The sequence below is a fragment of the Cetorhinus maximus genome, chromosome 19 (genome assembly GCF_964194155.1).
Source record: "Cetorhinus maximus chromosome 19, sCetMax3.hap1.1, whole genome shotgun sequence".
NCBI lineage: Eukaryota > Metazoa > Chordata > Chondrichthyes > Lamniformes > Cetorhinidae > Cetorhinus > Cetorhinus maximus.
In genome coordinates, this window is record NC_135897.1 from 5,780,553 (window position 1) to 5,806,721 (window position 26,169).

Here is a 26,169-nt window from a genome sequence, read left to right on the forward strand (position 1 = left end):
TAACATTGTGTGATATACCCACACCTCTCACTTATAATACTGTCTGATTGTAATAAATGTGGTGCACCAGGCAGGTTTCTAACTTGAAACAGATAACTTTATTACAAAGCTCTTGTAGAAGCTACATGCTTGAACCAGGTCCACGACTAGAAAGTTCCACCCCTAAGATTACCCATGCTAAGGGCTGATTTGTCGGTACAATCACGTGACCCCTAAAGACAGTAGGAAAGGTTATACCTACAATCACTACATTTCCTCCCCCGTTAGTTTTTTTAACATTTCCTATTTACAAAGAATATCTTAATCCACAAAATATACATATATACACAAGTCATGCAATTAAAGATTAAGTCTCTGAGGTGGTTTTCTAATTTGGTTAGAGCGACATAGCTCTACGACTTGAGATTCTCCCACTGGATCAACATGATCAGGAACTCTAGCATCAGGGACATCCTTAGACAATGGCAGTTCAGGATTAGGTAATTCAACAGAGACATCAGGTATGTCTATTCTAGGTCGATCTGTCACCTCAGGGATTAAAGCTTCAATATCAATTACAGGTGGAATAGCTGTTGTTGGAATGTTTCTCTACTCCTTAGATGATCCACATGTTTTCGAATAATCCAGTCTTCCACTTCCACTTGATATGACAAAGGTCCAGTTTCAGAGACAATTATATCAGGAACCCAACTAGGAGCATTTCCAAAATTCTGCACAAAAACTGTATCTCATGCAGTAAGTCTTCGAGCTTTGCTATGAGTATCATCATTCAATTTATGATTACTCTGATTCTTCTCTACCTTCCCCTCTAAGTTTGGAAACACCAGACTTAACCTTGTACGAAGGTGACATTTCATCAGTAATTCAGACAGTGTTGAACCTGTAGTCGCATGAGGAGCCACACAATAATTGAGAAGAGAACATGAAATTCGAGTTTCTAAAGTACCTTCGGATAACTTCTTCATTCCTGACTTGAAAGGTTGCACTGCTGTTTCTGCTAACCCATTTGATGAAGGATGATATGGTGATGTTTCAACATGCTTCATTCCATTTAAACTCATGAATCTCTGAGATTCTGTACCAGTGAAGACTGTACCATTATCCAAAACAATGACTTCTGGTAGGCTACGTATACTAAAACATTGGTGCAGCTTTTCAATAGTTGCAAACGATGTCGGAGATCTGACTTCATACGCATCCATCCATTTAGAATGCGCATCGATGGAGACAGCGCTTGACTATGCTTTCAATGTCACTGTCTATACCTGGCCACCAGGCATAGCTTCGCGTCAGCATCTTCATCTTGGAAATGCCTGGATGTGCACTGTGAAGCTCTGTCAAGAGTGGTTCTCTTCCTTGCAAAGGGACGACAGCTCTTGATTCTGACAACAAGATTCCATCTTGACAACTTAACTCAGTTTTACGGTCATAGAATTATCTTATCTCTTCAGATGCTGGTGAATTCAACCATCCTTGCAATACCTGATCTCAGACTTTTGACAAAATTGGTTCCCAAGTTGTTCAATTCCTTATTTGCTTTGCACAGACTGGCGAAGAGTCCAAGAAATTCAACACAAGTATGACTTAATGTGGCGCTGGAAGACAACTGAATGCATCTGCATTTGCAATATGCACACCAGGACGGTCCATAAAGGTATACTCATATGCCGATAAAGTCAAAGCCCAACGTTGAATTCTGGCTGAGGCTATCGGTGGAATGGCTCTACCTTCACTAAGTAAACCCATTAGTGATTTATGGTCTGACACTATGGTGAAATGTCAACCATGCAGATACAGAAGGAATTTCTTCACTCCAAATATTACTGATAAATCTTCTTTTTCAAGTTGTGAATAACTCTTCTTGGCTGCAGAGTGGGTTTTGGAGACATAGTCTATTGGCCTTTCAGATTTGATTTCTGTATTTTTTTCTGTTTGCTGCAAAGTTTTGTCTCATCCTTCCTTTTGATTTCACAGCCGGCCAAAATTTTGTCTGGTGAAACTTTAACTTGGTTCAGTTTGGTGGTTGAGCTACCCCTGGCTCATTACCCACTCGCATCTCGGAAAGTTCCATGACTTTTCCTTCTAATGCCTCTTTTGTTTCAATCAGCTGATTCTTCAGCTCTTCTGTCTCCTTCTTGTATCTTTTGGCTTCTTCCTGGAACACTGAACATTGTTGAGTATTTTTCTGCCAGCTGTTTCTTCAGTTTGTTCAGAGTGGCACCATATTCGTTTTGGTTCTCTTCATGAATTTCCAATGGAACCAACTCTGACCTGAGGGACCCTTATATCCTGTGAAGGTCCTTTGATTATCCTAATGCTTTCTGAAATACACGGCCATATTCCCTTAGCAACTCAGGAACTCCCCCTGTTCTGACTTGAAATATTTCTGACCAGTTGAACTTAATTTTTCGTAACCAATCGCAGCCCAGAAGACTAGGTCCTTCATCTGTCACTATGATCACTGGAAGCTGGGCTGTATGTTGCCTATAGGACACAGGTACGATGCCCTTTACCTATATTGACTCTCCAGTGTATGCTTTCAGCTGAGCTGTGGTTTGCTCCAGATTCAGTGACTGGGTATCTTCATTTAGGTATTTAAATGCGTGTTCTCCCACCTCTGTGGTCGAGGCTCCTGTGTCTACCTCCATGACTAGAGGCTTCCCATTCACTTGAAGGGTGATTGAGATTGGTTCAGTTTTTACTGCTTTGACATTGTATAGGGAATAGATAACAGTATCAGCAGCTCCTGGTTCAGTTATATTGTGCACTTCAATCATCTTGTTTTGCTGTCTGATTGGCTGTCTTGATTTTGCCCTGCATTGCTTTATTACGTGCCCTTTATTGTGGCAGTAATGTCATTCTGCCTCCTTAAATCTGCAGGTTTCCGGTACATGGTTACCCTCACATCAGTAGCAGAATAATTTCTGAATCGCTGCTGAAATGCTTCCACAATGCCTTTTTGTTTTTTGAGCAGCAGAGACTGTATCCCGCTTCGCTGCTGTCCCTCTGGTTTTCTCACCATGCCCAGTGGTAGGTTCCTTCCCCAACTGAAGAACAGCGCTATGTTACACACTCTGTAAAGCCTGCGAGTTCCTCCCAGCAGTCTCCATTGCCATTTCCATGGCGCGCTCCAAATCCATGTTAACTTCTGCAAGTAAACATCGCTGAATGGCACCGTCGTGTACGCCACAAACCAACCCATTCCGCAACATGTTATTGAGTGTATCTCCGAAGTCGCAGTGCTCAGCCACCTGTTTTGACATCGTGATATAAGTTGCGATAGACTCACCCAGGGCCCTTACTCTGGAGCTGAACTTAAACCTCTACATAATTACCGATGGCTTCGGCAGAAAATGCATCTTCATGAGGTCTACCAATTTGTTAAAAGATTTAGAATTGGGCGCATTCAGGGCCATCAGACTACGGATGAGGTTATATGTCTTGCCACCACAGACACTTAAAAGGATTGCTTTCTGCTTCTCTGTACTGGCTCCAGTCTTCCATGGGTGAGTCATAAGGGTTGATTCTGCCGAAGAGTGGCATGACTGGTCAGTATACTTTTCTTTCTTTCCTTAAGAATTGATGTACTCACATTGGAGGCAAGGTGCAGTGTCAGAGCTAATTATCCTCACCACCAATTGTATTAAACTTGGTGTACCAGACAGGTTTCTTAACTGAAACAGATAACTTTATTACAGAGCTCTTGTAGAAGCTACATGCTTGAACCAGGTCCATGACTAGAAAGCTCCACCCCTAAGATTACCTGCGCTTAGGGCTGATTCTTCAGTACAATAACATGATCCCTAAAGGCAGTAGGAAAGGTTACACCTACAATCACTACCTTGATATACCCACATGTCTCACTATAACACTGATATACCCACACCTCTCACTATAACACTGATATACCCACACCTCTTACTATAACATTGATATACCCACATGTCTCACTATAACACTGAGATAACCCACACCTCTCACTATAACATTGATATAGCCACACGTCTCACTATAATACTGATATAACCCACACCTCTCACTATAACATTGATATACCCACACGTCTCACTATAACACTGATATAACCCACACCTCTCACTATAACATTGATATACCCACACCTCTCACTATAACATTGATATAACCCACACGTCTCACTATAACATTGATATAACCCACACGTCTCACTATAACACTGATATAACCCACATCTCCCACTATAACAATGATATACCCACATGTCTCACTTCAACACTGATATAAATCACACCTTTCACTATAACATTGATATACCCACATCTCTCACTATAACACTGTCTGATATAACCCACACCTCTCATTATAACACTGTCTGATACAGCCCACACCTCTCACTAAAACACTGATATAACCCACATCTCTCACTGTGATGGTGCCTGATATAAACTATACCCTGGTGGTATGGTGGATTTTAACCTAAAAAGAATGGGCGTGTTAGGGGAATGGCAAACAAAATGGGGGGTTGCGTTTAAGATCTGAGAAATTTGTTTCCCAAACCAAGCCCTTTTCTAAGACACCCATTTTTGGCTTTAACTGAAGGCTAGAAGCTGAAGGGGCAACCAACCCACTCCGAAGGTCTTTTAGTATGATAATGAAGTTCCGAGTCTCATTGTCATTCGGTTTTTCAACTTGAACTGGAAACCTTCAATAGGCCTGGGAGTATCTGTGGAGAGGAGCGAAGTTAATGTTCAGGGTTCTGGTGAAGGGTCACGACCCAAAACGTTAACTCTGGTTTCTCTCTCCACAGATGCATGACCTGCTGAGTGTTTCCAATAATTTCTGTTTCTTTTTTTTTTCAGATTTCCAGCATCTGCAGTATTTTGCTGTTGCGTCAACTCTAACTGTTGTCGATTGGATTTGCATAGCTTCAGGGAACTTGGCAGTTTCACTGAGGCGAGGTCTTGACAGATACTGGAGGTGAATGCCATCACTTTTACTTCCTGGATCCAGCTGCCAGTCTAAGGAACCCTCCACTATTGGCCAATCCCCCCTCCATGAACATTCCCCTCCCCCAACCTCCCACACCACAGCCTGCGGAGGAATCCCAAAATTCTGGGTTCCCTGCGATTCTCTGACCAATCTGCTCCCTGCGGGTCAGGTAAGTAACAAAAATCAGCCTGTTGGGTGGGGTTTACCTGATTGACCCGGCGAGGAGGGGGTTGAAAGCATATAGCCAGTCCTGCATTTCCTTATCGTTGCAGGCTTGCAACAGTATCCCACGATGCTCAGTGCACACAGCAAAGGTGTTTGGAGTCTGCATCATAAAAAAAGGTGCAAAGGAAAGGGTCAGATATTAATGCAAGTCAGATGCGCATTCAAACAGGGGTTGAACAAGCTTTAAAGAATACTCAGAATTTGTTCATCTCACCAGGTGCTTCCCAAGGGAGAGGTACAAATAATGAAATTGCAGGCCCAGCAGCTCTGTTAAATAGCTGTGTTTCACTCATTGCCTCAAAGCGAGGTTAACCCTGCCTTCAACCAACATTCCATCATTGGCTTTTGATGGTCAGGAAGCAAGGGAAAGGGGACACTAGCTCTGTCCACATCCCATAATCCAGCGGATCTGAGGGCCAAGGCAACGTGGAGGGGTATATCAGAAAAGATCATGGGTGACCTTTCAAAAAGATCTTTGCGACAGTGTCAGCTGACAGCTAGGGGTCAGGCATGTGGGGAGGGGTGCAATCAGTCACAGACTGGGAGCGTGTGGACAGCCAGTCACAAACTAGGGGGGGTGGTGGACAGTCTGTCAGTCTGGGAGGGCATGGATGGTCAGTCACAGTCTGGGGGCCTAGATGGTCCATAACAGTCTGGGGAAGGGGGGTAGATGGCCAGTCACAGTCTGGGGAAGGGGGGTAGATGGCCAGACACAGTCTGGGGAAGGGGGGTAGATGGCCAGACACAGTCTGGGGAAGGGGGGTAGATAGCCAGTCACAATCTCAGACTGATGATGTCACAGTCTGGGAGGGTGGGTAGATAGTCAGTCACAGTGGCGGGGGTGGTGTGTGGTGGGGGGTTGAGGGGTAGATGGTCAGTCACAATCTGGGGAAGGGGTTTAGATGGTCAGTTGCAGTTTGGGGGAGGGGTAGATGGTCATTCAGAGTCTGCGGGAGGGGTAGATGGTCAATCACAGTCTGGTAAAGTGGTGTAGATAGTGAGTCACAGTCTGGGGGAGGGTGGGTTAGATGATAAGGGGCAGTGTGAGGGAGGTGGGTCGATGGTAAATCACAGTCTGGGTGAGGGGGGTAGCCGGTCCATTACAGTCTGATGGGGTAGATGGTCAGTCACAGTCTGGGGGAGGCAAAGATGGCCAGTCACAATCTGGGGGTGGGGGTAGATGGTCAGTCACAATCTGGGGGTGGGGGTAGATGGTCAGTCACAATCAGGGGGCGGGGGTAGATGGTCAGTCACAATCAGGGGGCGGGGGTAGATGGTCAGTCACAATCTGGGGGTGGGGGTAGATGGCCAGTCACAGTTTGGAGGGGAGGGGTAGATGGTCAGTTACAGTCTGGGGGGGAGGGGTAGATGGTCAGTTACAGTCTCGGGGGGAGGGGTAGATGGTCAGTTACAGTCTGGGGGAGGGGTAGATGGTCAGTCACAGCCTGGGGGGAGGGGTAGATGGTCAATCACAGTCTGGTAAAGTGGTGTAGATAGTGAGTCACAGTCTGGGGGAGGGTGGGTTAGATGATAAGGGGCAGTGTGAGGGAGGTGGGTCGATGGTAAATCACAGTCTGGGTGAGGGGGGTAGCCGGTCCATTACAGTCTGATGGGGTAGATGGTCAGTCACAGTCTGGGGGGAGGGGTAGATGGTCAGTTACAGTCTGGGGGGAGGGGTAGATGGTCAGTTACAGTCTGGGGGGAGGGGTAGATGGTCAGTTACAGTCTGGGGGGAGGGGTAGATGGTCAGTTACAGTCTGGGGGGAGGGGTAGATGGTCAGTTACAGTCTGGGGGGAGGGGTAGATGGTCAGTTACAGTCTGGGGGGAGGGGTAGATGGTCAGTTACAGTCTGGGGGGAGGGGTAGATGGTCAGTTACAGTCTGGGGGGAGGGGTAGATGGTCAGTTACAGTCTGGGGGGAGGGGTAGATGGTCAGTTACTGTCTGGGGGGAGGGGTAGATGGTCAGTTACAGTCTGGGGGAGGGGTAGATGGTCAGTTACAGTCTGGGGGGAGGGGTAGATGGTCAGTTACAGTCTGGGGGGAGGGGTAGATGGTCAGTTACAGTCTGGGGGAGGGGTAGATGGTCAGTTACAGTCTGGGGGGAGGGGTAGATGGTCAGTTACAGTCTGGGGGGAGGGGTAGATGATCTGTCACAGTCTGGAGGGGGGGGTGACTAGTCAGTCACAGTCTGGGGGAGGGGTAGATGGTCAGTCACAGCCCGGGGGAAGGGGTAGATGATAGGTCACAGTCGGGGGGAGGGGTAGATGGTCAGTCACAGCCCGGGGGGAGGGGTAGATGGTCAGTCACAGCCCGGGGGAAGGGGTAGATGATAGGTCACAGTCGGGGGGAGGGGTAGATGGTCAGTCACAGCCCGGAGGGAGGGGTAGATGATAGGTCACAGTTGGGGGGAGGGGTAGATGGTCAGTCACAGTCGGGGGGAGGGGTAGATGGTCAGTCACAGTCGGGGGGAGGGGTAGATGGTCAGTCACAGTCGGGGGGAAGGGTAGGTGATAGGTCACAGTCGGGGGGAAGGGTAGGTGATCAGTCACAGTCTGGACGTGGTGGGGTGTATGTCCTTAGGCAGCGTGAGGAGAGCAATGCAACTGATACTCTGTCTAATCTGACACTGCTACAGAGATGTGGGAAACTATTCCAAGCTTTCATGATGAAAAGTGAGACACGAATGCAAGGAAACTTCAGCAGAGGAAAATCAAACTGGTGCGAGAGGCTTTGTCCGCTTTTTCTACATGCAAAACCACAGTGGCACTTCAACCATGAATGCAGCACTTGGCTGCACTCCTACAGAATGAAGGAGGGAGATTTTGGTACCTTGAGCATGGCCTGCTGGTCCTCACTGTACTCCACCTGAGCAGCTGACAGGTTAAGAATAGCTCGCTCCACTGTGTCCTTATCGGTATTGTAAATATAGACATAGGGCCGTCGCACAACAACATAACGCTTCACCCAGCCATTGGTCTGTGGCTCCAGGAAATGCAGAGTCCCTTTCTTTGACACAATCGGACTGGAAGATAAGAGAGAACAATACATCAGCGAACTCCTTTCACACGCACACCTTGCTGCAATACAATCTACACATGAACATTGGCCTCCTCTTATCACAATCTCTTCCAAATAGATCACCTAAATCAACATGGGCTGGGTGGGCGTGGGAAGGCAGTAGTTTGACACAGCCTGAGGGGAGCTCTGAGAAATGGGTCGATTCTGGAGAGTTGCCAAGCTCAGTTCACTCTGTTGGGTGATTGCACGCACACGAGAAAATAAATTAGCCACAGGAGACCCAGTAATGCCAGGCTGCTCAGGTGTGTCTGCTAGTGTACGCTTATTCACCAGCTTTTGGAGTAAGCAAGATTAGGCCACTTGTTACTTCTTGGAAGTTCAACTACACTTGTACAGCGCTCTAAGTTGCATCTGGCTTCAGATCTGAACACCACACCAGGAAGGATATATTAGCTTTGCGGAGTGGGGCGGGGTGGTGGGGGTGGCGGGTTGGGGGTGCAGTGCAGATTCACCAGAATGATACCAGGGTTAAAAATGTTACGTTATGAGGATAGATTGCATAGACTGGGTTTGTATTCCCCTCATATAGAAGATTAAGGGTTAACCTCGCTGAGGTGTTTACGATGATTAAAAGATTTGGCGGGGTAGATAGAGAGAAACTATTTCCTCCTGTGAGAGAATCCCAAATAAGGAGGCATAATCTTAAAGTTAAAGCTAAGGTGTTCAGAGGTGATCGGGGAGCACTAATTCAGACAAAGTATAGTGGGAATCTCTCTACCACCCCCAAAAAGTGAGGCTGTGGGGCCAGCTGAAAACTTCAAGACTGAGACTGTTATAGTCTTGTTAGGTAAGAGTTTTGAGAGTTATGGAGCTAAGTCAGGTTAATGGAGTGAAGATAAGACAAGCTGTGATCTAACTGAATGGCAGAATAGGTTTGCGGGGCTGAATGGCCTACACCTGATCCTATGCTTTCCAACTATAAAATGTGTTTACTGGAGACAGTTTTTGGAATATTCCCTCCCCTCACTCCTCTAGTTGTGGAGTGGGGTGGGGTTGGGAGGGAAAAGGGTTTCCAACCGGCACCTGGATTTATAAAGTGACCCTGGGTATATAGCAATGAGTAGCAGGAGCTCTCCCAACAGCAACACCAAGCCCCACTGTGGCACCTCTTACAGCTGCCTTGGCTAAGGTCAGCTAACTGAATGCAGCCAATCTGGCTCATGCAGCTCATTAGGATACTGTGTGGACATATCCACTGGGGAGTTTTATAAATCTGAAAAGCATAAAAAACCGAGAGATTGACATCAAAAGACTGGCTGACATTGTCAATGTTGCATAAGTCTGCAAAATATACAAGTGGTCACTTTATCACCATACCTCACTCTAATCTCTTGGATGTCAGCTACAAACATACGAGGGCTTCCCTTCTCGTCCTTGCTGGCAACAGGAGATTTCTTAAGTTCACCTTCTTGTAGTGAATCAGGATCAGGACTGATTGCTCTGGATTGGGTCTCGGGGGTCCTAGTAAGTGAGTAAATTGTTCAAAAAAATGAAACTTCATCATCATACACAGTTTGGTCATCTTTTCCAGAGATAATTTTCTTTTAATTAACAAGGTGTGGGAATTGCTATCAAGACCAGCAGTAATTGTCCACCTCTAAATGCTCTTTACTGAGTAGCTTGTTAGGCGATTTCAGAAAGCAGTTAAGAGTAATCCACATCGCTGTTGCTGGACGCATATCTAGGCCAGACCAGGTAAGGATAGCAGATTTCCTTCCTGAAAGGACATTAGTGAACCAGCTAAGTTTTTAATGACAGTTCAGTTGTTTTATGATCACCATTTCGGATACTAGCTTTTTATTCCGGATTTATTTAAATACCCCAGCAGCTATGGTGGGACTTGAACTCTTCTCTCCACATCATTAGTCAGGGCCTCTGGGTATCTAGTCCAGTAACTAAGCTACTGTTCCCATAATACTCTATGAAAAGAAAATCATCCTGGCCTCTAACCTAAATGCTTATATAGTTTATACGCATCCCCTTCCTGCTCCATCTCAATCAAATAATCAACCCATCCAAACAGAATCTATTCCTTTCATCATTATAAAAACTTCAATCATATCATATTAAATTCTATGCTTCTCCAAGAAACATCCCAGTTTCCCAAGCGTATTCTGAAAGCACAAGTCAAGGGTAACATATGGTGACACTTCTTGGACCTTCTCCAAGATCTTTATAGTTCCTATGACATCAAGATTTCAAAACTGGACTCATTTTTTAAATGAGATACAATAAAATGTAAGCTAAGCATTGTAATTTTAGTTTCATATTGAACTGTTCTCAGATCACTGGAACACTTTTTAACATACTCCACATCCCTCTCTGTAACACTGAGATATCCCATTATCTCACAATAACACTCTCTGACAGACCCACATTATAACATTCTGATATATCCCATGACCTCACTATAACACTTTGATATATCCCGTTATCTCACTGTAGTATTCTCTGATATGCCCCATATCGCTCACTGTAATACTCTCTGATATTACCCGCACCTATCATTGTAATCCATATTCGATAGTGTTACACGAACCCTCATTTCACCAAATTATATCATTGTCATGCTCCTTTATATATCGCATGTCCTTCACTGTAACAATTCCCAATATACCTCCCACACTTCAATACTACACTTTGTGATACAACTTACATTGCAACACTCTCTGATATGCCTCAGGCTTCTTAGTACCACAGTCTTTGATATAACTACATCCCTCATTGCAACACTTCTTTATATACCCCAAGCCTCTCAATGTAACAGACTCTGACATATTCCACACCCTTCACTGTATCACTCAAAAACATGGGTTCCATGTTAAGGACTGACTACAATCTGGCACAGCTGTTCAGTATAAGATTCCTCATCTCATGTATTACTGCAGGTGTCAGACAGTGTGTAAAGAGCAGTTAGAAATCTATTGGAAAACATGGGCTCTAACCTCAGCTCTGAGGAGATGTACTGTCCTTCCAGCAAAGAGGGACAGGTAGAGGAGGGAGGCAGTGTGGTGTTGCTCAGGGTGGAGAATGATGTGTCTCTTGTCAGTGTGACAGACATCTCAGATATCTGAAAAACAGGAAGAGGAATAGTATCATATTTTGCACCAGCTTCTTATAAGTCATCTTCTAAGGGACAATCTTCATCATTTTGATGTCAGTCTCTCTGCCTTTTTTCTTCCCTTCCCACTTCCTTCCACAGGCATGGAGTCCAGATCCATGGAGGCCAGCTATTGTTGTCCCTTACCATTCATGTGCGAGAGGCTGGATAGTGATTGTAAAAACATTTTTGTCTGTTGTGGCATCAAGGCTGAGCTGAATGTCCAAATCAGTATTTTGTAGAAATGGGAACCCCAGGTTGATTAGTTTCCAGGTAAGGATCATGGAGGCTAATTACAGTGATCCTACTTCTGACGTGGCTTTTATAGAACCAAGGAAATTGTATCCCATAGGCCCAAATTGTACCTGTGATAGCGCTTTGCTAAAGTAATCTAAAATGCAAGACAAAAAATGTTTATGTTATTAGTTCCAATGTGGATCAGAACTGTGGTTACCGTCTCTTCATCTGCTCATAATGTCCTTCACCCTGACCCAAGAAGGTAACATATCAATCGAGACTGCTGGTCATGGCTGCAAAGGACTGTCTGTACCCCTGACTGTAGAATTTCCCACTACTAGCACTCTTCTGATTTGCCTTCCTGTCACCCTTTGGATAGTCCATTACTCCATGATGCAGAAAGATGCCAATTAAGGCCTGCCCAGTGTGAAACGTGCATGGCACCGCTCAGCACTGCCCGTGTTGGGCGGGTGGGGGGAGGAGAAGGGCGAGAGCACTAGTTGGCGCATGCGCAAGGGTGCGCGCTGCAAAAGCTCCCTGAGGCATAGAGCTGCCTCAGGGAGATGAAGAGTTTTGAAAAGTAAAAATAAAGATTTTTAAAATGTCAAAAAACATGTCCCCTCATGTGACCCTGTCACATGAGCAGGGACATGTTAGAAATTAGGATGAGATTTTTTTTACTTTTTTTAAAGACAGATCGAAACCTCACCCCGCCCGTGGATGAGGTTTCGAAAAAAAATACAAAGGCTGCTTGGCCTTTTCGCCAGCCTGCCAACCGTAAGTTTGGATGGGCAGTGAAAAATTTAATTCAATGATATTTTTAATGGCCTTAATAGGCCTTTTAATTGTCGGTAGGCGTGCTGCCGACTCCTGTGTGCCCAACAACTGAAATATTGTGCAAGTGCACGATGACGTCGGGGCACTTGCCTGACGTGATCGCGCGTCATTTTATACTCGAGCAGGCTGAGCACGCGCCCGCCCGCTCAGCAAAAAATCCTGCCCAATGGAAAAAAGGGAAGATTGAAACTCAATGGCCACCATCAACTTCCTATTATATCACGATGACCTCCTCATCCAAACTAGGCTGGGTGGGCCTCAGAAGTGTTAATCCAGGGGTCATGTGATCAAAGCTGGTTTCAGGGCCTGCACCCTTACTACCCCAGGGCCCAGCAGATCCATCAGAACCACCCATCAGCCAGTCTGAGAACCAGACTCTGAAACTAGCTGCAAGTTATCAAGCAGCTAAAGTACTTAACCTGTTAAAGTTTCAAAGTTCACCTGAGAATCAACCTCCTAAATATTCAACTACAAGAAAACTCACATCCCTTTGCTTTACAACATCCTCACTTCGACTTTAAATCATCAAATCCATTCAAGAAACCACAAGCCTGCCACATGAGAGACTGGAAACCATAAATCAGAGACTGAATTAACTCTAATCTGTAAAAATGCACTATCTTTATTTGTATCCAATCATTGTTTGTGTGCGTGCATGCTTGAGACCGAGTATGTGATGTTGTGTTAATGCAGGCTAAGTGCGTGAGAATAAATAACATTCTTTATTTTAAACTTACAAATTTAAAATGCATAAATAAAAATTCCAATACTTATATCCCTGTTAATTCCACACTGTTCTGGCCTTTCACATTTCACTGGCCTCGTTTGGCTCACGACAAACAGGAAATTAAATCAAAAACCTCCTGAGGGGCACTGCATTTATTCAACCAGGACTTGTCATCCAACAGACCCCAATTTCCTCATGCCCGTTCATTAAATGACATGCACACACTTGCACATGTACACACCACCACCCTCACAAAAATGTCTCAGGAAGTACTCTAATGTCAACTTAAGTTAAATTGAGCTCCCGCAATTTCTCAACATACCTTGCTCTCGCTGGCACTGATACAGACATGACTGTACTCCCTGTTAAACGTGTGGGATAGGAGTCGGAGGCACTGGAAGAGAGAACAACACTCATGAATTGCTGATTAATATTTTTCTTCAATAAACCATTCTGCTCATTGCCTACCCAGTTTCCTCCGGGTGTAATTTGTGCCCTTATGGTCGGCACCTATTTGCAGTCAATGCAACCAACAATCAGCCAATGGCAGTTCTTTACTATATCTCTCCCATAGCAACACTCCTGTACTGTACCACTGCCCTGGTACCTATCCTACATTGCCCTTCCTCCCAGGATTGGTGATGTACTACATATCTCTCCCTTAGCAACAGCCTTGTACAACACCCCTCCTCAGTATTTAACCCCATTCCCTTCAAGTGACCTGTAAAATATCCATCCCCCATTGAGAGTTGAGGCAATGGGCTGGGAGGAAGCTCTCCTATTCTCCCTGACACTCAAGTTGTTCCGGAAAAACACTTACCTGTTGGGTATGGCCTCACTTCAGCTGTCTGGCTTCCCAACCCTGGGAAACCTGGTCCTAGCCACTTAAATTAAATTGCTGCCAATTTCCAAGGAACAGAGCCTCATTAACATATTATAATCATTAACCAGTTCTCCAGAACAGGATAGTCAGACATTCTCAAATCCAATACACTTACACCAAATGTAGACGAACTTGTGTTGGGTTGGGGTTTGGTTTCACATTTTAAAGAATTCAATAACCCCTCCCCTGTTCCTGTCCTACCCATTGAGGGCTGGGGAGAGGAGGGGATTAAAATTTACTCAATGTATTTGATGTCCACCATCCCAGTATTTTTGAGTTTCCTGGTCACTGACACAAGTCCCTTGCCCACCTCCCTCTAAATATCGGGGCCATTGAATCTCGGTCAAGGAATTATGCTGATCTGTGACCCAACTGCATATACACACCTTTGCCCCGTATCCCTTAATAACTTTGGTTAACAAAAATCCAACAATTTCAGTTTTAAAATTAACAATTGATCTAGCATCAATTGCCATTTGTGGAGGAGAGTTCCAAACTTCTGCCACCTTTTGCATGAAGAAATGTTTCTTCATTCCCCTCCTGAAAGATCGGACTCTATTTTTTTTGACTAACCAGTGGAAATAGTTTCTCTCTATCTACCCTGTCTGTTCCCCTTAATATCTTGAAAACTTCAATCAAATCACTCCTTAATCTTCTAAATTCCAGGAACTACAACCCTCGTTTTTGTAATATCTCCTCATAATTTAATCCATAGAACCATAGAACACCACAGCACAGAAAAACAGGCCATTCGGCCCTTCTAGTCTGGGCCGAAATATTATTCCGCTAGTCCCATTGACCTGCACCCAGTCCATAACCCTCCAGACCTCTCCTTGGAGTTCAGGGATCATTCTGGTAAATCTACACTGCATGCCCTCTGAGGTCAATATATCCTTCGTAAGGTGTACTTTCCAGAACTGCTCGCACTGTGCCAGGTGTGGTCTAACCAGGGTTTTGTATAGTTGAAGAATGACTCTACCCCCATGTATTTTATTCCTCTTAGTATAAAGGCTTTTTTGATTATTTCCTGTATCTGTTCTTGACATTTTAATAATCTGTTTACCTGGACTGCAAGTCTCTTTGAACCTAGCTGTTTCCAACTTTTCACCATTTAGAAAGTACCTTGTTCTGTTGTTTTTAGATCCAAACAGGATGACCTCACATTTGGCCACATTGAAATCCATTTGCCATAGTTTTGCCTATTCATTTTATCAATATCTCTTTGTAATTTTACACTTCCATCTACATTGCTTAAAATGCCACCTACCTTTGTGTCATCAGCAAATTTGGATATCTGGATTTCTATTCCATCATATAAGTTGTTGATAAATCCAGTGAATAGTTAAGGCCCTAAAACCAATCCATGCAGGATACCAGACATCATATCCTGCCATTTAGAGTACGTACTCTCTGTCTCCTGCTGCTCAGCCAATTCAGCCGGTTAGATCATTTGTCTTCAATTCGATGAGCTTTAACTTTAGCAAACAATCTTTTATGAAGGGTTTTATTAAATATCTTCTGCACATCCATATAAATAACATGCATAGATATTCCCCTGTACAATATTTTAGTCGCCTCTTCAAAAAATTCAATCAGATTCGTCAGGCACGACCTACCTTTCACAAATCCACGCTGGCTCTGTTTGATCAGTTGAAAATATCAGGTTTTCAATTACTCTTGTCATTAATTGTGGACTCTAGTAATTTCCTGATAACAGATATTAGACTAATTGGTCTATAATTCCCAGGTTTCGCTGTCACCTTTTTTAAATAGCAGTGTGACAATTGAAAGGAACAGTTCCCAAATTGACAGAACTTTGAAGAATTACAGTTAGGGCATCTACAATGCTCTCACTTATTACTTTTAAATCAGTGTAGGGGGAGCATTACATTGCATCTTACCTGTTTTGAACCTGTCCTGGGAGTTTGTTGGTGACATTGGGTAAAGAGTGGAAAATGGCACCATTCCATTGATTGTCACCCTTCACTTGATGAAAATATGAATTCACCAAGATGATTCTGGACTGAATTTACATTCTATTGAGGGCAGCCAAGACTTCAAGCCCCACTCCCTTGACCTCAGTAATGTACAGTCCCAGTGGGAATACTCCTAGGCTCCTTACCTTGGCTGCTAACTCTTTCTGGCGTTCTGTGGTGGTGCAGGTGGAGGTTGGCATGTCGTTGCTTCCTGTTGAATGCAGGCTATACGTTGAAGAGATGCTTTGGGATTCACTAAGGTCCTCACTGGTGTACGAGGAGACCGAATCGCAGCCTGACCTCAGTGTGCTCTCCAACTTCTCACGCAGTAGCAGGTAGTGTCGAGTCTTTTCCACCTGAGGGCCACAAAACAGGTAGGGATGTCACCGAATAACTTACATACCTCAAAATATGGCTGCCTTCTGCACGAATAAGCCCCCCCTGCCTCTCCCTATGAGATGGGGAATCTAACCTTCAGGACCCCCACACCCATGGTAAGTTTTTAAAAAATTTATTCTTGGATGTGGGCATTGCTGCCAAGACTAGCATTTATCACCCATCCTAATTGCCGTTGAGGTGGTGGTGATGAGCTGCCTTCCTGAACAGATGCAGTCGATGTGGTGTCGGTACATGCACAGTGATGTTAGGTGGTGGGTGGGGGCTGCTGCAGGCGGGGTGGGGAGTTTCAGTATTTTGACCCAGCTCCCAGCAATGGGCGAAGAAGTAGCGATATAGTTCCAAGTCAGGATGGTGAGTGGCTTGAAGGAGAGCTTGGTTCCCATGCACCTACTGCCCTTATCCTTCTAGGTGGTACAGGTTGCAGGTTTGGGAGGTGCTGTCAAAGGAGACTCAGCAAATTGCTGCAGTGCAACTTGTAGATGCTACACACTGCTGCCATTCTGCATCAGTGGTGGGGGGCGTGGATGTTTAAGGAGGTTGACGGGGTGCCAATCACACCGGCTGCTTTATCCTGGATGGTGTCAAACGTTCTTGAGTGTTGTTGGAGCTCTACTCATCCAGGCAAGTGGAGAGTGTTCCTTATTCAGCACTCCTGACTTGTACCTTGTACCCCGTTTTGGGGAACAGGAGATGAGTTACACCATCAGGGAGAGAGTTTGAGCTCCAGGCCCATCATCAGAGGCTGGGAGATTTCATTCTCGGATGCGCTATCAGAAAGGGAGTCTCACCCCCATAATCCCAATTAATGAATCTTGCCCTCAGGACCAACATCACAGAGGGTGCCTCGCTGCTACAATCCCCATCACAGTTAAGTCTCATCCTCAGAATCCTGTTGAAAGAGGTGAGAGCCTGGCCATCCTATTCTCTTTTTGGAGGAGACTGTAGAACGTATCTGTTTTTAAACCACCTCATTAACTCTCTGATCCCCAGACTAGTTGTCACCCAGTGTGATTCTGAATGTGCTGGACCAGAAGGTGTCAGGTTCAATCCCCAGTCTGTACAGAGTCCCCCGACCTCAGATATGGCATTTGCTGATTGCTAACCCATTCTGCAAACCATGACAATGGACAAGAGTTTCCGTTTTGGGTGCAATCGCTGATCTGGGCACAAATTTCACTCAAGATCTTTTTTGTTTTAAGAAGTGTTTCTTTTTTGCTGACATTTCCATTCAAAAACAATTGTATATCTCCCAATGCAAAATCTTCCATGAATCAACATAGTCGGGCAGTAGTTTCGAACATAGTTTAAAAAGATTACATGAAAAATTATTGTTTGATATACTTAAGATGGGTAACCCAGTGCAGTTTTAATAATACAGCTGAAAATGGATTTACCACAAAAAATAAGCAATTTTAATCAGTGTTTAGTTCACCATTTGTGAGAAATGTAATTTTAAATAACTGAAAATTGGCTTTAAAAGCTATACAGAATCATTTATTAGTTTGAGTGGTGTTTGGTAGTCAGCTTCTTAGCAAATTAATAGTTTTAATATTTGAAATTTTTAATAAATGCATCTACAGGCATTGTGGCTTTTAAAAAAATGACTTTATTTTAAGAGCCCCCCCCCTAAGAGCCCACAAACAGGCATTAAAACAGAAACTTGCCCTGGTGATTATTTCAATCTGGGGATGGAGCCGGTTTTGTGGTTGGGGCTGGCTTTCAGCATGGTGTTTTTTAAACTGGGGCACAAAACTGCAGAACCTTGGCTTGCATTAGACATAATTTACATGTGAAATTTATCAATCTTTTGCACTGGTTTGGCTGCTTCTGGGCAAATTGCATGGATAAAACCAGCACAACCCAGCAGCAACTCCAGTCCTGTGTGTCCATTGGACGAAAGGCATGACAGAGCTCAGCAGGGATGCACCTTGCCTCTTGCCAACAGATGAAGAGCCTGCTGAAAATCATTCTCTGGACTCATACATGAAGAACAAACAATTGGAGGGATACTGAAGGGCTCCCAATGTCTGTGGAACTCAAATCCCAGCAAGGGTCAGTTCCTTCAGGAGAGGAAGGCAAAAAATACCATCTCATTCCCAAGCTAGGTAAAATCCGTATTAAGTTCACTATCTCTTCCATCACCCGAGCCGCCATTGCCCAGGCATGGGATTACTGTACCTCTTGTAACAGGCTGAGTTTCTCCAATTCCCATTGGTGGTCCAGAATGAGGCTGTCGCTTCGAGGTCGCCAACCGGCCAGATTCTCTTCCCCACGGACATAGGCAACAGAAGTGTCGAGGACCCGTCTGCGTCTTCGTTGCATGCCTGTAGTGGATACAACGCCCAAATGTCGTTTCAAGCCACAAAAACAGAGTGGAACCTATTCTCTGAACAGTGGCCAGCAAAAGTCCATGTGGATGAGAACCAGAACACCGTGTGAACCATGGTCCCAGCAAGAAAGGCACCCCTATAGACTTTCCCTGTCACTGGTCAACTGCTGGGGTTTCTCAATAAACTTTATTTAACACAAACAAAACTCAGTGTGATTCCCATATTACTAATTTCAATCCAATATATTACTTTGATGTCTGATGTTGGCATGTTTCTGTGACTGCCAGTGCCTGGCTGTGAACAAAAGACTTGAATTTATATAGCACCTTTCATGACCACAGGACATCATAAAGCACTTTACAGTCAATGGAGACTTTTGAAGTGTAGTCACTGTTGTCATGTAGTAAATGCAGTAATCAATTTGTGCACAGGACGCTCCCTTAACAGTAATATAATAATGATCAGATAATGTGTTTTTATGATGTTGATCGAGGGATAAATATTGGCCTGGACACTGAAGATAATTCCCCTGCTCTTCTTCCAAATAGTTTCATGAGATCATTTACATCCACCGGAGAGGGCAGACATGGTCTCAATTTAATGTTGAAAGATGGCACCTGCAATGGTGCAGCGCTCCCTCACTACAGCACTGTCATGTCAGTCTAGGCTTTTGTGCTCAAGTCCTGGACTTGTTTCTGTATCTTAGGTGTTTTCAGTCTGTTTATGCAGACATGTTTAAGACATCTTCGTTATGTGGAGTAACAGTCACCAGTCACAGGGAAATGTATAGAGTGACATTAATAGTGAAGAGGATATTAAATTGTCAGCCCCCCAGAATGGAGACAGTTAGTGAAGAACACAACTCTGTGGCCTGATCTGGAATCCATATCCCTGTGAACTTTACCATCTTTTAATGATTGAAGGGTGTAATGAGTCTTATTTCTAGTAGAAGAAAACAGACTTGTTCAACAAGTTGTAAAAGAGCAAAATAGGCCAGAAATGACTACTGGCGATGATAGCAGATGAACAGATTACACAGTCCATCACCCTCAATTTTAACAGAGCTGCAATTTCCATGCAGCAATTTTTAATTTAAAAATATCTCTAAACCCTTCCAGGGTAAAATAGTGTTTGCTTGAATGGCAAAATTATATCAGGCCCCTTAGCAGGCCTGGGGGGAAAATAAACTTGCATTCGTACAGCATCACTCATGACCTCAGGACATCCCAAAATTCTTTGCAGCCAATGAAATATCTTTGAGGTGTCACTTGTGGGCAGGTAAACCCTGCTGCACCCCCTCCTCCACCTCCCTTCCCCTGCCATCCTGCCCCCTTGAAACTTGCTCCTGACACACAAATGGATCTCAGGCCAGAAGGTTATCTGGGGCCACGGGACCATGGTGACAGGTGGCAATGCCACCAATCCAAAACATTACAACCAAGCGCCAGAAATAAAAACCCTGAGTAAATTGCATACCTTCAGCCCTCTCACTTCTCATCAATAATTTCTAAATTCACCATCGCTGCAAACGGGGCTTTGATATTTACTTCAGGATTTATCCCCTACAATAAACACGATCAAATGATGGGTATAGCTATAGCTTACATTACAGCCTTATTGCACTCATGATCATTGCTGTCCACCCACACCATGTGAAGGACTGCTCATGCTTAGTCATCTTGGCATGCGTACTGCAGTACAAGGGCACTCAAAACCCCAGCATCCTTCTGAAAAAATAACACGCTTCAGCAAGTTTAACCAGTGAAACTTCAGGCAGATGGTTCCTCCCTTTCTCTCAAGTCCTACCTGGGCTTACAGCATCTGCCACCCGGCACAGGCTCAGCTCGTACACACCAGTCACCCGGTTACTGTTGAATTAAAACAAAATATTAATAAAGAGTCTTTGCTAAGAGTTGGTCATTCCACAATATCAACCTGCGCCACCTTACACAGCAACACTGTCACCCCAGAGACCTTGCCTACAGGACATTTTCCCAATTAGTGCTATCCAGTGTTGGTTCTTTTAGTCATGTGACCAGGAAAGCCAGACAGCATTATTCTGTTGAAGGGTCGTGAGGACTCAAAACGTCAACTCTTTTCTTCTCCGCCAATGCTGCCAGACCTGCTGAGTTTTTCCAGGTAATTCTGTTTTTGTTTTGGATTTCCAGCATCCGCAGTTTTTTTGTTTTTAGCCAGACAGCATGTCTAACTAGGAGAGATTGCCTTATAGGATTACCTGTGATTGAAAGATGTTCTCTCCCTGTATCTGCTCTCCTGATTGGAAGGTGATTTCCTCCCATACTGTTCTCTCACTCAGGAGGTAAGTGCTCTCCCCCCAACTCAAATGATCTCCCAAGTAGAAGCATTTCTAATACGAGAAGATGTCAGAAGACCCAAAAGATGTGTCTTAATTTTAGTAACAATGCCATCTGTCCTTCCCATCACTGCCCTCAGTCCCATCTCTCTCTATCTCCAGAGCAGTCTTAATTTGATTGTCATTGTCTGCTTTAATGTTTTTCCCTGGTAATTTATTAAAACAACTTGATTATCCTTTGGCTTAAAAGGTTCCTCCTGATTTCCTTTGCTATTCTGAATTTATATATCTTGTATAATCAATGTTCCCTGGAACTTGAACACTTCGCCAAGGTCACTACGTTACATCTTTTAAAAATTCCAATCAGGTCACATAATAATTGGTCCCTTTCTGAAGTGAATAAGTCCAATTTCCTTAATCTTTCTTCAAAGAAATTCCTTATGACTGGAAAATCTGAAGCCAGTAGACAGCACTCTTCACCAATGTCAATCACAACTAACCAGAAATGGTTATAATGCTGGTGATAAGAGTAGATGATTACACATTCCATCATCCATAATCTTAACATAGCAACAATTTCCATACAGCAATTTTATTTAGAAAATATCTTTATATTATATAACCAGTTCTCCTAACTCCACCATTGGTGTATGAAAAACAGGGAGGGCCATTAATAAAGCAATCCTTCATCCATCCATGTCCCCAAGAAAGAATCTTTGTCCTCAGTCAGAAGGGTAATAAGCACTGTCCCTGGTGCTGCATGTAGTATAAAGGGTTAACAGACGGGATATGCTAATGTATGACGTTGATGATGATGTACCATTGACACTAGTCAGCCATGTGTCAGACTCTCTCTCTCTCTCTCTCTCTAGAGAGAGAGAGATTGAAATCGTGCCTAGGAGCTATGTGCCTACTCTGTAACCTGTTTAAAAGTAGTGCTAATAAACAAATGTAAAGCAGATACTAGAGTATGTCCACAGTCTGTCTGGGAGCCAAGTCCCAAGCCTAGAGCCCAGACAGAAGGACCCAATCTTAGAACATAAGAACATAAGAAATAGGAGTAGACCATTCGGCCCCTCAAGCCTGTTCCACCATTCAATAAGATTATGGCTGATCTTGTGTTTCGATTTCCACATTCACGTCTAACCCTGATAACCTTCGATTCCCTTGCCTAACAAGAATCTATCTACCTCTGCCTTAAAAATATTCAATGATCCGCCTCCACCGCCTTCTGAAGCAGAGAATTTCAAAGTCGCACAAACCTCAGAGAGAAAAAATTTCTCCTCATCTCTGTCCTAAAAGGGCGACCCTTAATTTTAAAACAGTGTCTCCTAGTTCTGGACTCACCCACAAGAGGAAACATCCTTTCCACGTCCACCTTGTCAATGCTGTTCAGGGACTTGTGTACTTCGATTAAATCGCCCCTCACTCTTCTAAACTCCAGTGGAAACAAGCCCAGTCTGTCCAACCTTTCCTCATAAAACATCCCACTCATTCCAGGTATCAATCTAGTAAACCTCCTTTGAACCACCTCCAATGCATTTACATCCTTCCTTAAATAAGGAGACCAAAGCTGCAGACAGTATTCAAGATGCAGTTTCACCAATGTCCTGTATAACTGAAGGATAGCATCCTTACTTTTATGTTCAGTCCCTCTTGTAATAAAGGATAGCATTCCATTAGCCTTCTTAGTTACTTGCTGTACCTGCATACTAACTTTTTGTGACTCATGTACGAGAACACCCAGATCCCTCTGCACCTCAGAATTATGCAGCCGTTCTCCATTTAAGTAATACTCTGCCTTTCTGCTCTTCTTGCCAAAGTGAACAGGTTCACATTTTCCCACATTGAACTCCATTTGCCAGATCTTTGCCCACTCACTCAACCTATGTCCTCTTCACAACATACTTCCCTACCTATCTTTGTATCATCTGCAAATTTAGCTACTATGTCTTCACTCCCCTAGTACACCATGGCAGGCAGCCCTGGGCCTCTTTTACAATAAGGCTCCCATATAGTGACTTAGCATCCATCAGCCTGAGTGTCAGGGTAGGCTAGACCAAATCTTAGTAGGCATTTATCTCTGCTGTCACCATCAATTTCAAGATGTGACCAGCCACAGCAGGTATGACGGCCTGTTCCTGGAGCAACTATTGCAAGGGACGCCTCTCTCATTCTTAGGAGAGCTGACAAAGGTTTGGCACAGCGGGAACCACGATCCTGTCCATCCTCTTTTGAACCAATGAATCTGCCGTCTGATAATGTCTACGGTGTAAACTAGTCAGCAAGAGCCCAGATTAAGATAGTCTCCCAGTTCATGTCCCCACTTGCTTCTTTGTTTCATGATATAGATGTGTTATTGTTGAGGTTTTCAAGGAGTTTTCTGAAGGAGTAAAGCCAACATTGGAATGCATTTACCAGCTCACCCTTCCCAGGTTCTACTCTATCTCACCCCATCTGTTGGAGTTTAGAAGAATGAGAGTCTATCTTACTGAAACATAAGATCCTGAAGGGGTTTGACAGGTAGATGCTGAGAGAATGTATCCACTCGTGGGGGAATCTAGAACAAGGGGACATATTTTCAAAATAAGAGGTCTTCTATTTCAGATGGAGTTGAGAAGAAATTCCTTCTCTCATAGAATATTTAATCTTTAGACTTCTCTTCTCCAGAGAGCAGTTGAGGTCATTGAATATATTCAAGGCTGAGTCAGGCAGACTTTTGATCAATGAAGGAGTCAAGGGTTATCGGGGGCGGGCAGGAAAGTGGCATTAAGGCCACAATCAGATTAGCCATGATCTTATTGAATGCTGAAACGGGCTCCAAGGATAAATGGCCCTTTTTCTGCTCCTGTTTCTTATGACCTTATCTCTTCCCTGCTTCCCTTTCACTTTTTAACCTAGTAAGTGTGGTGACCTTGAGCTCAAACCCAAGACAGCCATCATTACTTGAATATTGACCTCTGAGTTGGGAGACCAGCTTTTTCCCTGATATGGGGCTGATGAATCATGACACACTTTTCACCAGATGAGAGTAAGTGGCCCTCGAGAGTAGCTGGAGACTAGCATAGCAGGCAGCTTCCTACCTCTCCGAAGCTTTGAGGGTTCCACTGCCAAAGAGGTTGCGGATAGAGCGGGAGGCTGGCAGCCTGGCATCTCGTGTGTAGAATACCATACAGAAGTCTTTGGTGACGACTGCAGGCTGTGTACAGTTCTCCATCTGCAAAAAAAACCAAATGATTTGCAAAAGTTCAACAATGTTAATTAACAATGATTTTTGTTTCTTTCTCAGCCTTTGACTTGAACTTTTCTTCCCAGTTCATCCTTCCATTAATGGTGATAAACGTGAGAGTTGTATTTTAACAGAAACACTGCTTTTTTGAAAATGGAATTATTGCTTGCTTTCCCAGAAGTGCCATTAAATTCCTCATAAATGGTCACAGTAGAAAGAGCAACCTTATTCATGGGAAAATTCCAGGATGGATTGTGAAGGAAAATAAAAACTGTCACATTGGTGCAGCAGAGAGGCTCATGAGACATATAACTGAAAGAGGGAGATATAGCCCATGCTGTATCTACCCTGGGAGTGTTAGTTAGGACATTATAGAAGGAGCTATACTTGGTATCTAATCCGTGCTGTATCTATCCTGGGAGTGTTTGTTGGGACTGTGTAGAGGGAGCTTTACCCTGTATCTAACCTATGCTGGACCTGCCCAGGGAGTGTTTGATGGGACTATGTAGAAAGACTTGCACTTCGCATTTAACCCATCTGATACCTGTCCTGGGGGTGTTTCATAGGACAGAAAAAGCTTTACTCCATATCTAATCTGTGTTGTACCTGACCTCAGATTGTTTCATGGGATAATGTAGAGGGAGCTTTGCTCTTCATCTAATCTATGCCATACCTGCATGGGAAGTGTTTGATGCTGAGACCAGGTGCCTGCAACACAAACTGTGCCATTTCTAGGATTAACATTCCTCATGTTGATCAGCGCAAACAAGGAGGAAGGATGCGGACTCTCGGTTTGGTTGAAGCAGGGTCCTACCTCCAAATACGCTGACAATGTCATGTAGATCTTCTCTCCATACGGGGTCACTCTGTTCAGCAGCAGGGAGTTGTGCATGGAGCTATCCCAGCCTGCTTCAAATCGGTAAAAGGTTCTGCAAAAAGGGCACTATCCAGTCAGCTTACATTAATTCTCAAACACAGCTACGCTATTTTGTTTTTGCTTTCTTCTACAAATAACAGGAGCCACTGGGAGAGATAACAGTCTCAAACACAACCTGAGAATCATCAATAAATACTTCAGGACAGTCAATCCCTTATTACCTCTGCCACAGATAGGGTTTGGCTCAAGGAAGAACAAATTAGTTTTTGGTGAAGATACGGATCCAGATCCTGGGATTTTTTAAAAGATCTGTTAACATTAGGTGATAGGGTAAATTGGCTTCTTCTTTTATATATATGTGGGTTGTTTGATTTAGAATATTGTTGACTGTTTTAAAATTTGTCACAGCTGTCAAAATATGAGCAGAGTTTTCAGAGCAGGTTGACGGATGTGGAATGGCCTGAAGCCTCCTCAGTGAGGTGGATGCTCTTGATAAAAAGATTTATTTTTTCAGCTTTCAAGTTACAGAACATCAATCGGGCAAGGAAAAGCCTCAACAAAAATCTGTGCAATTGCACAAAGGAAACAGCAGTGGCTACATCCATGCAATTGTTTTCTTGTTACCTCTAACATAGAAGGCGGGAGGAGGTAATATTTTCATCCCTGTTTGAAGAATCCCTTAATATTGAGAGATGGGGCAAAATTATTTTGTTTTTTTTGTTTATTCTTAGGAATGAAGTCTATAGAGAACCAGATCACTGCCATTACACAAAATTTGCCATATATCTAGAATAGTGAAGAATACCTGATTGTCAATTCTATTGGCACATTTAACGGGACAAAAGATCATAAATGTTATAATGTAGTTTAACGTTGAGTTAACACAGCGCGGCAGAGATGTGCGCTCTACTGAGTGCCCTCTTCACTTGTTTTTCAAGGATCTGTTCACTCTCTCCTGTCTAATTCATCACAAAAATTAATAGTGAAT

The 26,169-nt window shown here is 44.0% G+C and overlaps 1 protein-coding gene across 1 annotated transcript in view; it reads right to left on the bottom strand.

Annotated features, from left to right (window-relative positions):
- kif1aa (kinesin family member 1Aa) overlaps window positions 1-26,169 on the bottom strand; it is a 324,793-nt gene that overhangs the window by 12,758 nt on the left and 285,866 nt on the right. The window contains exons 38-47 of the mRNA XM_078563437.1: window positions 25,119-25,233; window positions 24,159-24,292; window positions 20,568-20,629; window positions 18,610-18,755; window positions 16,179-16,388; window positions 13,496-13,567; window positions 11,218-11,342; window positions 9,590-9,733; window positions 8,024-8,216; window positions 5,175-5,293 (exon numbers count right to left, since the gene is read on the bottom strand). Coding sequence (XP_078419563.1) covers window positions 5,175-5,293; window positions 8,024-8,216; window positions 9,590-9,733; window positions 11,218-11,342; window positions 13,496-13,567; window positions 16,179-16,388; window positions 18,610-18,755; window positions 20,568-20,629; window positions 24,159-24,292; window positions 25,119-25,233 — 1,320 coding nt within the window. The remainder of the gene's footprint in view (window positions 1-5,174; window positions 5,294-8,023; window positions 8,217-9,589; window positions 9,734-11,217; window positions 11,343-13,495; window positions 13,568-16,178; window positions 16,389-18,609; window positions 18,756-20,567; window positions 20,630-24,158; window positions 24,293-25,118; window positions 25,234-26,169) is intronic.